This window comes from Sus scrofa, chromosome 18, assembly GCF_000003025.6.
Source record: "Sus scrofa isolate TJ Tabasco breed Duroc chromosome 18, Sscrofa11.1, whole genome shotgun sequence".
Lineage (NCBI taxonomy): Eukaryota > Metazoa > Chordata > Mammalia > Artiodactyla > Suidae > Sus > Sus scrofa.
This window is the reverse complement of record NC_010460.4, coordinates 33309367-33324634: the sequence shown is the minus strand read 5'-3', so window position 1 is coordinate 33324634 and position 15268 is coordinate 33309367. Positions and strand designations below refer to the sequence as shown.

Genomic DNA, 15268 nt, shown 5'->3' with positions numbered 1-15268 from the left:
CTTCCTCATGGATACTAGTCAGGCTCATTACCACCCAGCCACAATGGGAACTCCTAAGTCATTTACTCTCAGCCACATCCCTATGACACAGGTTTTATCATTATCCTCATTTGTAGATTAGGAGACTAGAGCACAGAGTAGAGTAATTTTCCTAGGGTCACGTAGCTAGAGTTTTCTGCATCAGTTTCCTTCCATTTTTTTCTCAGTTTTTAACAATTGAAATAATACTAGGACCTATCTCATATGCTTTGGTTGGGTTTTTTGGTCCATTAATGGTGATAAATTTATAATGAGCTATTCACATGCACACACACACACACACACACACAGCCCTCTTTGCCCGTTATCTTTTATATCAAACTAGATAGTGAGCCAAGGTCAAGGTCGGGCTGACTTTAATCAGCTCCTTAGGGGCTCTAACCTACAACCTTAGCCTTCCTAGCTCTGTCTGCTTTCCCACCAAAGCCAACAACAAGAAAGTTTAAAAAAGAAAACCTGAAATGTGTTATGATGCCTTAGTTTTTTTTGGGAAATGATGTAAACTTAACTTTGGAAAGGATTGAAGAAGCTAATAAAGTCTCTAAAGATGTGTAAGTGTCTTAAACTAGAGGAGTGCTTACTGGAAGTATCAATCTTAATAACATCCTAGGAATATTTTTATAAATAAAAGGTATAATAATATATAGAATGAGATATTAAAAATGTCCCAAATACTAATAATGTATAGGGTTTTTTTTGGTTTTTTGGTTTTTTCTTTTTTGGCTGCCCTGTAACATGTGGAGCTCCTGGGCCAGGGATCACATCTGAGTGCAGCAACATTGGATCCTTAACTCACCACACTTGGCCAGAGATCAAACCAACATCCCAGGGCTCCAGAGATGCCACCAATTCTGTTGTGCGACAGCAGGAACTCTTAAAACATAGAGTTAGAGAAAAATGAGGGGCAAAGCCTTTTGATTTTAGTTTTCTTTTAGACCAAATTAATGAAAAGTATTTAATATGAAGACTAAATTATTCTAAAAATTTAATTAAGCAGTAAAAACGTTGCTTTACTTTTTAAAAGACTAAAATAAAAAGGATTGTTTATTCCTCTAAGGGAAAAGGCTGTCATGAATAGGTGGATGTGGGCAGAAGATTGAATTGTTGTATTAGTAGTTAGTGTCTGGATGTCCATTTCTCACATCCTCTTTCCTTTAGAAGCAATTTCATTGGCTTCATACATTCTACAAACTTTTGAGTGCCTTCTAGGAACCCGGTGCTGGTAGAACAGAAAGAAAAATATTGTAGAAAAAGTGCTGATTTGAGCCACTACTTTCAAAGAATTTAGAAGTTGATATGAGAACCAAACATATCAGCACATTAATTTCAGCACTTTATAATGGAGTGTATGGAGTTAATATTTTGACCTCTCCTGTAGTGGATCTATGCAGTAATTGAGTAATGCACCCACAAGATTTCTCATCTCTAGACAGAACTTCCAGACCAGTAGTAATGGAAGCATCCAGTATATTCCTGGCAAGATAAACTCTGAGAGCCATAAAGGGTGGGAGAGCCAAGGAACAAAGAGGCTGTTTTTAATCCCTTCTGAGCTCAGCAAATTGATAGATTCCTTTTTCTTTATTGGATAAAATAATTTTCATTTCCACTTATGTCAATTTTTAAATAACAGACTTCCAAATGAATGCATTAAAGGTCTTTGCATAGTCTAAATTATCTACCTAAGAGTTCTTGCTGTGTTCTCTCACAAACAGAAGGGTTCAGTGGATAGTGGGGAAAGCTAAGGCAACGTGGTCCCAGGCAATTTCACATTCAAATATCCCTGCCTCAGAGGACAGCAGACACGAAACCTCATCATCGAGGCTTCAGCTCGGTGTTTCCTTCAGTGTTCATATTTCAAGCCCTGAGTTTTTCTGAAGGGAACTCTTTATGCAGTGGTATTATCGTTTTTCATTTTTTGATTTAATTTTTTTTAATATGCAGGAGTTCCCATCATAGCTCAGTGGAAACAAATATGAGTGGCATCCTTGAGGATGCAGGTTCGATCCCTGGCCTTGCTCAGTGGGTTAAGGATCTGGCTTTGCCGTGAGCTGTGGTGTAGGTCACAGACACGGCTCAGATCTGATGTGGCTGTGACGTAGGCTGGCGGCTATAGATCCAATTTGACCCTTAGCCTGGGAACCTCCATATGCCACAGGTATGGCTCTAAAAAGACATAATAATTATTTATTATAAATAAATAAATAAGTAAATAATATACAACGTCATTTGTAACAAAGATAGACCTTTAACCTTGTTTTCAGTTCTGTTAATAGTTTTCTCTACTGCAGTTATTTACATTTAAAACACTGTCTCTGTTTCTCATGGACTTTTTGTAAAAGTTCCTATAAGGGTGTATGTTTTGGAATGAAGGGGCGCTGGGTGAAAGGGATCTTTTTTTTCCCATGTTTTTCTTTTTCCACCTTCTCATTGATCATAGCCATCTGATGCAGGGGTTTGAGGGGGTGTTCTGAACATCTTTACTGACATGCCTTCCAAACTTTGTTTTTCTTGCATACTTTTCTTTCCTGACATGATTCATTAGCAGACATAGTGTCTTAATTAGAAACTAAATTTTTTTTCTCTTTGGGGCTTGTTCCTGTAATAAATCACATATTTAACTGTACCAAGGCAGAACACTCTAGGAAAGTCTCAGCCACTGTCACATGCAAATCACTTGTTTCCTATTATACGACTGAACAGAGTGTTCCATTCTCCTCACAAGTGGTAAATGGTTAGTGCTGCACTGCCTAGATAAATCCCTGTGTTTTACCAAACACTGAAAACGCTGCAAGTAATGCTTCGAGTCTGGAAGTTTGACAGTAGGATATTTTTAATCATTTGGGGCTGAAACCATCTGTTAATAAGTAACATTTGCCCATATCATTGAGAATGGTAATACCCTAAATGGCCATCCTTGAGTAATATCTTAGAGCAGTAGCCTTAAGTCCAAGTCCAGAGAGACCAAGTGATGCATAAAAGATTTAGTTCATCACCAGAAATTCCACCTAACAAAGATTCTTTTGGCAGTGGCGAGGCCATTCTTGATGTTTATAATGAGGCTTAGACACTTCCTGATGACTCTGGGAAGTACATTATAGAATCCAGATTAACTGTTTCTAATGACGTTATGGTAAATCTCTGCATGTCTGAATTTATGCATCATTTAGCTGATAGATAATGACAGCTTCAAAACCTCTCATTAAGTTGATGAATGATAGATTTTCTTTTTCTCTAAATCATAATGTCTCTTGTAGTTCTTTGTTTTTAGTTAAAGGAATTCTTTTTTTGAGAAAATAAATGTTCCTGAGAATGAATTCTGGTAATGTTTTTCCAAAGGAAAGATATCAAGCAAAGATATCTGTATTTATATCTGGTGACAGTGGGCTTGACTGTTAGCAGAGTTTAACTGCTTGAAAAAAATGCCTGCTAATATTTCTATATCCCCCTTTAATGCAGTGTCTGCTTTTGCACAGCCCAGTGGGAAGATTGAGTGACAAGAGAAGAAAGGACAAAAGAAAGAAAGAAATTACTCGAGGGAGAAAAGAGACATGGCTGGGCCAAAAGAAATCATTCCTGCTCATCAATGCATAAAGTTTTTCTGAAACTATGGCTAAATTTGCCACATAGCCATAAAAGGGTGTCACTCCTCCATGAACTGTAAGAGATAAAAGGGAGTTGAGTAGATACCTGAGTACCTGCAGTTACATAGTACCATGTGCTTTGTGTACATTAACTATTTAATCACCTTACAGAAACCTTTTGAAGTAGGATCTAAATTGACATCACATTTTTAGACTTTTTCAGTTAAAATTCAATTCAAAAAAGACTTTCTGGTACCCACTGTGTGCCCAGCTCTAGAAATGTAACAGTGATCAAAGGCCATATCCTCACAAATACTCTCTTTAGTGGGGGAGATGGATAACAAATAAGAAAACAAATAGATAAACAAAATGATTTCAGGGCGTGATAAATGCTTTGAAGAAAAATAAAATGTAGAGAAATTAAAAGTAACTTAAAAGAGGGGTGTTTTAGACAGAGCAGTCTGAAAAAGAGGTTGTAACATTTAGGCAGAGGCCAGGATGACAGAGCCACAGGAGAATATGTGAGGGTGCAGTGTTTGAGGCAGGCAATGCAACAAGAACCAAAATAGCTGGGTGGAAGTCTACTTGCCGTGCTCAAGCAGCAGCAAAACAGCAGTTGGGCTGGAGCCAGCTGAGCAAAAGAAAAAGTGGTGGGGTGTAGAGATGGAGAGGAAACCAGGGCAGAACATATGGGTTTTGTAAGCCACGGTAAGGACTCTGAATTGTATTCTAAGTGTGTGAGAAGCCCTGGGAAAGTTTATACAAACAAGGAGATGTCCTTTAGAAAGCTCAGTGCGGCTGCTGTCTGGGAAATAGAATGTACAGCACCTCAAAAAGAAAAAGAGTCCAGCTAGGTGTCTGTTTCAGAGTCTCTTTCAAAAGATACTGGTGGTTTTTTAAAAAAGAACCCCAAGATATTCTTCTGTGCACCCAGAGTTGAGAAACGCTGATCTGCATTTGAGAAAAGAGTTTGAAAGGTTATTGCCACTTCTCCAAAAAGAAATATTAAAATGTTATTAAACGTTCTTAAATGTTTTTAAATATTTGGTTTAGTATATATCCCAAATCCTAACCATTTCGGATATACCCTAAATCCTAAAATTTTATTTAGGATATATCCTTTCTTATCCCTGAAATAACAGCTGTAACATATCCTACTTGTATTGTTTTAAAACCATTTGAGTGTGAGTTCTGTTTTGTTTCATTTTTGAGTTCTGTGTCCACTTTCTCTCTCCTTTCCTCTCTTTCCCCTTTAACCTTACCCCCACCCCCTACCCACTTAATCTCTAATCCCTCTGTTCTTCCTACAAAAGGAACTTGGAAAATCATGGGAAGAAGTTCAACTAGAAGATGATCAAGAGTTGCTAGACCATCAGGAAGAGTAAGACTTATTATTGATGCTACTTAATTACATTGTTTTAAAAGAAGGAAAATAGTTCTTTAGTTTGATTTAAAATTATCATTCTGAAAAGATAGAATAAAAAGAAAGAGAACTCTCTCTCTAAGCCATGCATCATTTCATGTAATGTAGCAAAAACTTGAATTGAAAATAACTGACACCTCACACCGCAGAAGGACCATCATCAAAAAATCTACAAATAATAAATCTGGAGAAGATGTAGAGAAAGGGAACCCTCCTACACTGCTGGTAGTAATGTAAATTGATGTAGCCACTATGGAGAATTGTATGGAGATTTCTTAAAAAAATAGAAATAGAGTTACCACGTGATTCAGTAGTACCACTCCTGGGCATGTATCTGGAAAAGATGAAACCTCTAATTTGAAAAGCTAGATGCACCCCAGTGTTCATAGCAGTACTACTTACAATAGCCAAGACATGGAAGAAACCTAAATGTCCATTATCAGGGGAATGGATAAAGAAGATGTGGTACATATACACAATGAAATATTACTCAGCCATGAAGAATAAAATAATGCCATTTGCAGCAACATGGATAGACCTAGAGATTATCATACTAAGTGCAGTAAGTCAGAAAGACAAAGACTGTATGATATCACTTACATGAATCACTTTACCTGAAACTAACATAGCTTTGTAAATCAACAATATTCCAATAAAAAATAATAATCATAATACCAAAATAACTTTGACAGAAAAATCACTAAAGCAACTATTATTCTGACTAAATAGTGTTTTGCTATTAAGCTATTCATTGAACACACAGGTAGTACATAATTCAGAAAAATGTATATATTCCAAGGTGCTTTGCTTATTAGTCTGTTGGTCCCCAGACCTTAAAATGCCATGATCTTTGAACTCTCCATGCTGCTCGCTTTTGGATTAGAGACTGTAACTGAATTGAGGTTAACCTTGTTCTGTGTTCAACCCATTGATGACTAACTTAAAACATCCATAGCTTCTTTGCTTGAACTTAGAAGTTTGAGCAGTGTTTTCAGCCTAAAAGGATTCCCTGTTATTTATCCTCTTTTTATTGAAAGATGTCCAGCCTCTTGTCTCTCCTGGGATTTTGATTTTCCTTGTTTAGGAATGACAAGAGGTTGACAGTATCTCAAAAAATAAATGCAAGGAGGGGGGAAATAATAAAAAAGGGCCCTGTATGTCTTTTGATTTCTCCGTCTACCGTGAAATTTAACACTTGCCCCATTTAAAACGATCAGTATTTCCCCATGGAAGATACACAGCTTGCCTTTTAAAAATACACCCTTTGTCATGCAGAAACCCACTCCCAGCACTGCACCTCACAGCAAGCGGCACTTAGTGCTGTGGTTAATGAGAGAGAGCATCACATCCACTGACATGGCTCCTCTGCAAATTAAGCTGCTTGTCTCAGAAAGACATTGAGCTGATTCTGCAGTGAAATAGCTGCTCAGATAGAGAGGCACATATAAGAAGATATGGCTGCACCTGTTTGCTGTTTATATTAATTTCATGGTGCTGCTTTGAATTTCAAAAGCTGTATCAAAAAGTCATAATATGATATACAAAATACCAGAATTGAAAGAGACTGGTGGGGTTTCCTAGGGGGAAGAAATACTAAGTCACTGTGCAAGACGCCTCCTAAATGAAGGGAATCTCCATGTTTGCTGTTTTCTTTTTAACACAGTGACTGGTCTGATTGGGAGGAACACCCTATCTCTGCTGTCTGCCTGTTTTGTGAAAAGCAAGCAGAAACAATTGAGAAGTTATGTGTCCACATGAAGGTAAGATATTTTATTCATTTGATTTTGTTGTGTTCTGACAGGGACAAGCTGATAATGACTGCAAACTCAACATTTTATACCTTTAGTTTTCCAAACATTTTATTTATTTATTTATTTATTTTGTCTTTTTGCTATTTCTTTGGGCCGCTCCCGCGGCACATGGAGGTTCCCAGGCTAGGGGTCGAATTGGAGCCGTGGCTGCCAGCCTACGCCAGAGCCACAGCAACGCGGGATCCGAGCCGCGTCTGCAACCCACACCACAGCTCGCGGCAACGCCGGATCGTTAACCCACTGAGCGAGGGCAGGGACCAAACCCGCAACCTCATGGTTCCTAGTTGGATTCGTCAACCACTGCGCCACGACGGGAACTCCCCCAAACATTTTCTCCTTCTGATTGTGCTATAAGCAAAACAGAAGAGACAGGGAGGGTCCAAAAAGGAGAACCAGAGCAAATGGCCTTCAGTACAGTTGACCGGACCTGGGTGAACTGTTCGGGATTTCACAAACCGCTGAGGCCTTCCCACCTTTGAGATGCTAATGAGATAGTTCTAGCTTAGAGGTGGGATCTGCAGCCACCATTAACAGTACCCAGGAATCTTTTTCCAGTGAATACGGAGGTCTGGGCGAGAGAGAACGTTGTCATTTGCAAAGCCCTTGGGGGAAATGGGGGTGGGGGAAGCATGGAGGTGGAGAGGGTATAGGATGTGGTCTTGCAGCTCCTTCAACTACAAGGATCTGGAGAGAAGAAATTTGAGGACATTTCCAGTTTGTGCCTTTCCTTCTAGACGCTATCTTCCTATTACGTTGAGAGTAGAGTTGAGTGTGATAGAAAAATATTACCAGGAGTTCCTGTCGTGGCTTAGTGGTTAACAAATCTGACTAGGAACCATGAGGTTGCGGGTTCGATCCCTGCCCTTGCTCAGTGGGTTAACGATCCGGCGTTGCCGTGAGCTGTGGTGTAGGTTGCAGACGCGGCTCGGATCCTGCGTTGCTGTGGCTCTGGCGTAGGCCGGTGGCTACAGCTCCGATTGGACCCCTAGCCTGGGAACCTCCATATGCCGCCGGAGCGGCCCAAGAAATAGCAACAACAACAACAACAACAACAAAAGACAAAAAGACAAAAGACAAAAAAAAAAAAAAAAAAGAAAAATATTACCAGATGATTCTGATGTACCCCTCCCCCACTCAGTTCTGCAGTAGTGGAGCGGAGGCTCCAGGTCCACCCACTTCACTCCATTCTTATCCATAAACACTGTTCTTAGTTCAGTAAACAAGGACCTGGAAGATGTTTAAAGGGCTGTGGGCATTTCCTTGTGAAAGCAGAGAATCAGTTTGTCTGAAACAGGTTGCCACTAGTATGTGTGTATTATGAATGCAGTTCATAATAACCTTGTATCTTCGAAAGGAAAGGAGCCTTAGTACCCCTATCCTGTATAAGAATTCCCTTTGCAGCATCCTTGACTGGTGTCAGCCTCTTCTCAGTCACTTTCAGTGATAAGATCATGGAATTCTTAATTATGCTGCCTATGGTGCTATACTGAATGCCTTCACAGGGAGTTAGATGGTGTTTATGTATGCTCTGTAAGTTTGTAAGTTGAAACATTTACCCATGTGGACAATTGCAGGAATGGAACAGAATAAAAGTAAGTCTGGACATCATAACAATCAAATCACATGTAATTTGTGGGAAGATATGAGTGAAGAGAAACTTACGGGTTTAAACACTGTATTTGACAGCATAAGACAAAAAGCATAATTTTAAAAATTACCTATCTGCTTGTGGAGCAAAGGGCCTGTATTCATAAATCTAGTCCAGACACAACACAGTAGGGCCACATCTTACATAGAGACTGAGACACTTTTGTCAGACTGCAGAATGCATACAGAGTAAATTGTAAAAACTGTAGATAGAAGCTGTGAACAATTAAAATGTTTTAACTGATTGACATGACTTGTTTAGACTGTGCTTTAAAAAGCAGTTGGATGTAGGGGGAAGCAGTTAAATTTCGAAGACTTCAAAAGCAGATGATCTGAGACTGAGTTTCTACAGTGTTCAAACTCCTGTGAATGAGCTGTCTGTTTATAAATTCAGCCTGAAAGATTAAATAATTTATATGCTCACAGATATATTCATTCCTTTTTTTAGGATGCACATGAATTTGATCTTCTCAAAATAAAGTCAGAACTTGGTAAGTCTGATTTGGAAGTTGTTTTCCATGATGCTGCATTTTTCTATACACCATCCCATAACAGTGCCTGTGTTCCACAGTCATGACTGGAGAGCACACAGCCAAAATGTGTCTCTCCACAGATGGTCTCTGCAGAACTGCCTGAACCACTGATTCACAGCCCTTTTAAACTACAATTTTTAAATGTGGTTTTTTATTTCATATAGTATTTCTTCTTCTTTCCTACATATCTGATTGCTTCAAATAAAATACAAGTTAATGATTAATATATATGATAAAGTGGGGGGGGAGCTAGTGGAAAAGACATGGATTTTGAAGTGAGACAAGAGTGCATATTCCAGCTTCAGCACTTACTGGCTGTGTGATGTTGGGCCTCAGGTCAACAGAATATTACAGAGAGTGGATAATATATATATAAAAAACCTACTGCACGGCTTGGTAGTGTAGCTAGAGTGTTTATTATATATTAAACCAGCTGGATCACTATGATAGATTAGAGGCATGAAGACGAAAAGTACTGACTTGCTAATGTGTCTGAGACCATCAAAACACACTTCCCATACTTCAGGTCACTGACTCCTTTGCTAGACTCTTAGGCGTGTTACTTTACTTCGCTGCTCTTACAGACATGTATATCTGTTGCATATATAACTTAACTTTTAGTTAAAACATGGGCTGGGAAGCCATCAGCCTGGTGTCAAATCCTGGCTCTACCACTTACTAGCTATGCAACCTTGGACAATTTACTAACATATAAACACCTACGTGACAGGGTTTTGTGAGGATTAACTGTATTAATGCATGGAAAGTAATTAGAACAGTGCCTAACACATAAACCCTATGTAAGTATTGGCTGTTATTATTTGGTATCTGTTATTACACATTAAAATTGCTCTGCCTCTTCAGGTTGTCTAATAAAAAGAAGTGGTTCTTTTAAAAAAATTGTAACATTGCAGAAAATGAGCCTGACCTGATGCCCAGTGATTCTATGTGCTATCATTTTCAGGACTGAATTTCTATCAGCAAGTAAAACTGGTCAATTTCATTCGAAGGCAAATTCACCAGTGTAGGTGTTATGGCTGCCATGAGAAGTTCAAGTCCAAAGCTGACTTAAGGACTCACATGGAAGAAACTAAACATACTTCACTGCTTCCTGAAAGACAGACATGGGATCAACCACAGTGAGAACTGCTCAGCCAGACATACATTTTTTGTTCCCTCTCTCCTATTTTGTCCCTTTATTTAATTCCTTTAAACTTATTTTTTTTTTCTTTTTGATTTTTTTAGGGCTTCACCTATGGCGTATGGAAGTCCCCAGGCTAGGTGTCAAATCAGAGCTATAGCCACTGGCCTATAACCACAGCCACAGCAACACTGGATCCTTAATCCACTGAGCAAGGCTGGGGATTGAACCCACATCCTCATTGATCCTAGTCGGGTTCATCAATTGCTGAGCCATGACGGGAACTCCCCTTTAAACTTAAATTAAAAAAAAAAAAAAAAGTTTATTGTAAAAAAGTAAAAATCTTCAAAAACTTTATTTTTAAAATACAGATGTAATCAGCTATCTCAGATTTTATACTGTGGAGATATGGATAGATATTGACAGAATAAAGAAGCGTATTTTCTAAATAATATTTTGTTAGCGTTCCTACTGTAGTGCAGTGGGTTAAGAATCCAACTGCAGCAGCTGGGGTCACTGCAGAGGCATGGGTTTGATCCCTGGCCCAGCATTGTAGGTTAAAGGATACGGTGCGACATAGGTCACAGCTACAGCTTGGATTCAGTCCCTGACCCAGGAACTTCCCATATGCCACTGGTGCAGTGATAAAATATATGGTTAAGAATATGTATAAGCATCTTCTATATCCAGTACACATCTAATGCATCATTTTTAATAGTTGTCAAATATTCTGTTGTATAAATATACTCTAATTTGTTATATATTTAGAATTTTATATTCTGCTCTTATACATTAGGGATATGATTAAGATCCATATGTCTACATTATTGCACAGTTTTCCAGTTGTTTCATCTAGATAAACTCTTAGAAATAAAATAACTCTGTCAAAAAGTATGTAACTACTAGGGCTTTTGTTACGTAGTTTGCATCTTGGCACCTAAAAGCGTTAAGCCGTTGTCCTGGTTCCTATCGAGGAGTTATCAGACTCAGGTATCCCTGGTCAGTCCAGCCTTCTCGAATGGTTCTCAGATCACTCTGCATAACCCCAGTTGAGGGAACCTCTGAAAAGTTGTGGGGTTCTAGCTCCTCAGAAGTTTCTCCATTCTCAGAGAATGTTAAATCAGAGTTCCCAGTAGTCTAGCCAAAAAGCTAGAAAGTTTCTCCTCTTTAGAAAATTCCAGGTTTAAATGAGGCAAAGTCAGCCCTGAGTTGACCAGAAACCTGTTCCTATAATCTTCTTATATAGGTTGAAATCTTTAAAAATAACCCAGAAGCACAAAGAGTGTCCAGAGAAGGAACCAGAGTAATTAAGATTTGAAATTCTATAGGAGTTCCTGGAGTTCCCATCATGGCTCAGTGGTTAGTGAATCCAACTAGGAACCATGAGGTTGCAGGTTCGATCCCTGGCCTTGCTCAGTGGGTTAAGGATCCGGCGTTGCTGTGAGCTGTGGTGTAGGTTGCAGATGTGGCTCAGATCCCACATTGCTGTGACTTTGGTGTAGGCCAGCAGCTACAGCTCCAATTCGACCCCTAGCCTGGGAACCTCCATATGCTGTGGGTGCGGCCCTAAAAAGACAAAAAAAAAAAAAAAAAAAATCAGTAGATGGGAGTTCCCATTGTGGCTCAAACATTGCAAACCCTACTAGTACCCGTGAGGATATGGGTTCAATCCCTGGTCTCATTTGGCAGGTTAAGGATCTGGCGTTGCCATGAGTCGTGGTATATCACAGATGTGGCTCAGATCCTGCATGGCTGTGGCTGTGGCCTAGGCCAGCAGCTGAGCTCTGATTTGACCCCTATCCTGGGAACTTCCATATGCCATGGGAAGAAAAAAAAGAAAAAAAAAATTCTGTAAATGTTTTTACTTTTGATCATCTATAATAAAGGAAATAGTGATGATTAGGTTATTAATGAATAGGAAAAATAATGGGGGGGGGGAACCCACAGGGGAAACTGTTCTTAACAGATATTTGAAGGAATGGTGTATAAAGAGTCAATATAGTTGAACTTGGCTAGTCCTAGGGAAAAACTGGGACCTTTGGGTAGAAATAGGAGGCATGTCTTTTTTAGCTTTATACAAGGAGGTATTATTTATTAGCTAGAGCTGCCTGATAATAAAATCAGCTGCCTTTTAAGATAGTAAGTTTTTTTTATTATGGTAGATATCAAGCAAAGGCTGAATGGCCAACTAGCAAGGATACTAGTTAAGACTAATGTCAGTCAGGAGTTCCCGTCGTGGCTCACTGGTTAGCGAATCTGACTAGGAACCATGAGGTTGCAGGTTTGATCCCTGGCCTTGCTCGGTGGGTTAAGGATCTGGCGTTGCCGTGAGCTGTGGTGTAAGTTGCAGACGCAGCTCGGATCCTGCGTTGCTGTGGCTCTGGCATAGGCCAGTGGCCCTACAGCTCTGATTCGACCCCTAGCCTGGGAACCTCCATATGCTGAGGGAGTGGCCCTAGAAATAGCAAAAAGACAAAAAAAAAAAAAAGAAGAAGAAGAAGAAGACTAATGTCAGTCAGTAAAGGTCAAAGTAAAATTCTGAAGTTGTTTTCCTTACAGCCTTTGCAAAATGTGGTTAAAATTGTTGGCAAGAAAGCCTAGCAAAATTGTAGTAATGGGTACATTCAGCTGCTTAGAAATTTTCTGGATAATTTATAGTTTTGGTTATTCAATATATCTGTGATTGTTTTCAGGTATTATTTTCCAACCTATGAAAATGACACTCTGCTGTGTACGCTGTCTGACAGTGAAAGTGATCTGACGGCTCAGGAACAAAATGGAAATATTGCCATCATTAGTGAAGACACATCTAAACTGCGTGCTTTGAAGCAAAGCAGTATTTTGAACCAGTTGCTACTACATGAGTCCTTGAAAAACTAGAAGAAACTGCCACAGAAGCAACGTTTTATGTTTTCTCCTATGAGACAGACATGAAGGAACACTTTAAATTTGAACATCAGCAAAGGATTAGTCCTTGGTAAAATTAACTTTTTAAAAAAATGAATTTCTTTTTTCAAAAAATAGAAAATAAAATGAAGGCTTTTGTATTTGGGCTCTAAAATTTTACTATGTGATCATTGTAAATGATCTCATTTCATTAGACTCATATTTATCTATAATATTAAAACATACAAATCACAGAGAAATGAAATGTTCAAATTATTTATAAACCTAATTTCAATCCGTAGTTTATCTCTTCCCCACAGGCTTTCTTCATCCAACAAGTCACAAAACTTGACAGATGTATGCTTTCTATACTACACTGAGTAAGTCGTAAATGCAGTGACCGAAAGAGGAGCCAGGGAGGAGGGAAAATGGTCAAAGTCCTGGATATTGCACAAATTGGACACTGTTTTGGAATAATCAAGGTCTGACTATATTATTATTATTGCCTTCTGCCTAAAGTTGCTAAACTCCCTAGAAACAGACATCAAATCACATAACTTTACCTTCCCTACAATGTATGTATGGTAAACAGATGAGGACCATTTATAAAAAAAACATAACCACAATACCATTATGACATCTAACATAATTAACAGTAGTTTAGTATCATGTGATTTCGGTTTCCCCTAGTTGTCTCAAAAATATCTCTTTACATTACTAGTTACAGAACAAATATTGTTTGCTTCTGATAAGATGCAGTGCGCAAGACAAAACATCACTTTTGAGGGTACCTCCCAAAAATGTATACTGTGAATATACTGAAGAATCATCAATTGAGGGACATCTGCAAAAAAAAATTGGCCTTTACCCTTCAGAAATCAGGGTCATGAAAAACAAAGACTGAAATAACTGCTCCAAGTTAAAGAAGTATAAAGAGATACCACAAGATATTAATTTCCAAATTTTGGTAATAGTACTGTGGTTATGTATGAGAACGTTCTTGTCTTTAGGAAATATACACCGAAGTATTTAGAGATAAAGGAGCACTTTGTTGGTAACTTACTTTAAAAAAAATAATATGGGTATATACAGAGAGAAAGGGATAAAGGAAAGCCAGTAGGATGTTAATATTTGGGGAATCCAAACAAAAGGTATGGGGGAATTCTTTGTGCTATGGCAGCTTTTCTGTAAGTAAAAACATATCAAAATTAAAACTTTTTAGGATGTCTTTATAGTTGTTTTGTTTCAATGAGGATCCTAGCGAGATACATACTTTGCATTTGGTTGGTGTGGTCCTTAAGGGCCTTATGTGTAACAGTTCACACTCACTTTCATTTTAACTGCCACTTGCTTGTTAAGAAACTGGATCATTTTCCTCACTTTCTAAATTTGGATACTGTATCATCTTTGTGTCATTTAACATGTTTCTCTGTCACCAGTTTTTCCTGCAAAGTGGTAGATCTAGACGCTCCATTAAATTTGCATTCAGAGAAATTTTTACAAGAACAACTCATAAGAGAGCATGTAGTTTCCCTCATATTGATGTGCTGGTTTTAGAAGTGTCAGAATTGATCAGTGCATTCAGGTACTGTCAGTCTGATGCATCATCATAGAGTTCCCTATTAAACTATTTTAGTATATATTGGTATATGTGTTATATATATATATATATTGGGGGGTGCTGGCAAAAATGCTGATTTCTAATTCTGTCATTTCTTTACAAATGAGTTCTTTACACAGCATTTGGAGTCTGAAGTTCTAGTTCTCAACTGTTAATGCCAAGCTATGTAGGCAGTACCCAAAGACAAATCTTGGGAGTTCCCACTGTGGTGCAGTGGGTTAATGACCCTCTTTGTCTCTGTCTCTGTGGTGTTGCTGGTTTGATCCCCATCCTGGCGCAGTGGGTTAAGGATCTGGCATTGCCACAGCTATGGCATAGGGGCTCGGATTTGATCCCTGGCCCAGGAACTTCCATATGCCATGGGGGCAGCTGAAAAAGGGGGGTGGGGGGAATCAGTTGGAAGGAATTTTCTGAGAAAACAGAACAAAAAAAGACTAATCTTGAAGTCATATGCCCTGTCCAGAACCTCAAGAATAATTTCCCGTTATGTAATCCTAAATTGACTGGATTTGTAAATTGTAGGAGCTGTAGCCAAGACTTTAGATTAGATTTCCAAGCCTCCAGCTGTGCAGACACCCATACAAGG

General features: G+C 38.8%; 1 protein-coding gene across 2 annotated transcripts in view; it reads left to right on the top strand.

Annotated features, from left to right (window-relative positions):
* The window catches only part of ZNF277 (zinc finger protein 277), a 113171-nt gene extending 98472 nt beyond the window's left edge, over positions 1-14699 (top strand). The window contains exons 8-12 of one of the 2 annotated variants that reach the window (XM_021079287.1): positions 4934-5001; positions 6707-6803; positions 8950-8992; positions 9999-10173; positions 12869-14699. In XM_021079287.1, coding sequence (XP_020934946.1) covers positions 4934-5001; positions 6707-6803; positions 8950-8992; positions 9999-10173; positions 12869-13055 — 570 coding nt within the window. In that variant the 3' untranslated portion in view covers positions 13056-14699. The remainder of the gene's footprint in view (positions 1-4933; positions 5002-6706; positions 6804-8949; positions 8993-9998; positions 10174-12868) is intronic. The other variant, XM_005673239.3, reaches the window with a different exon arrangement.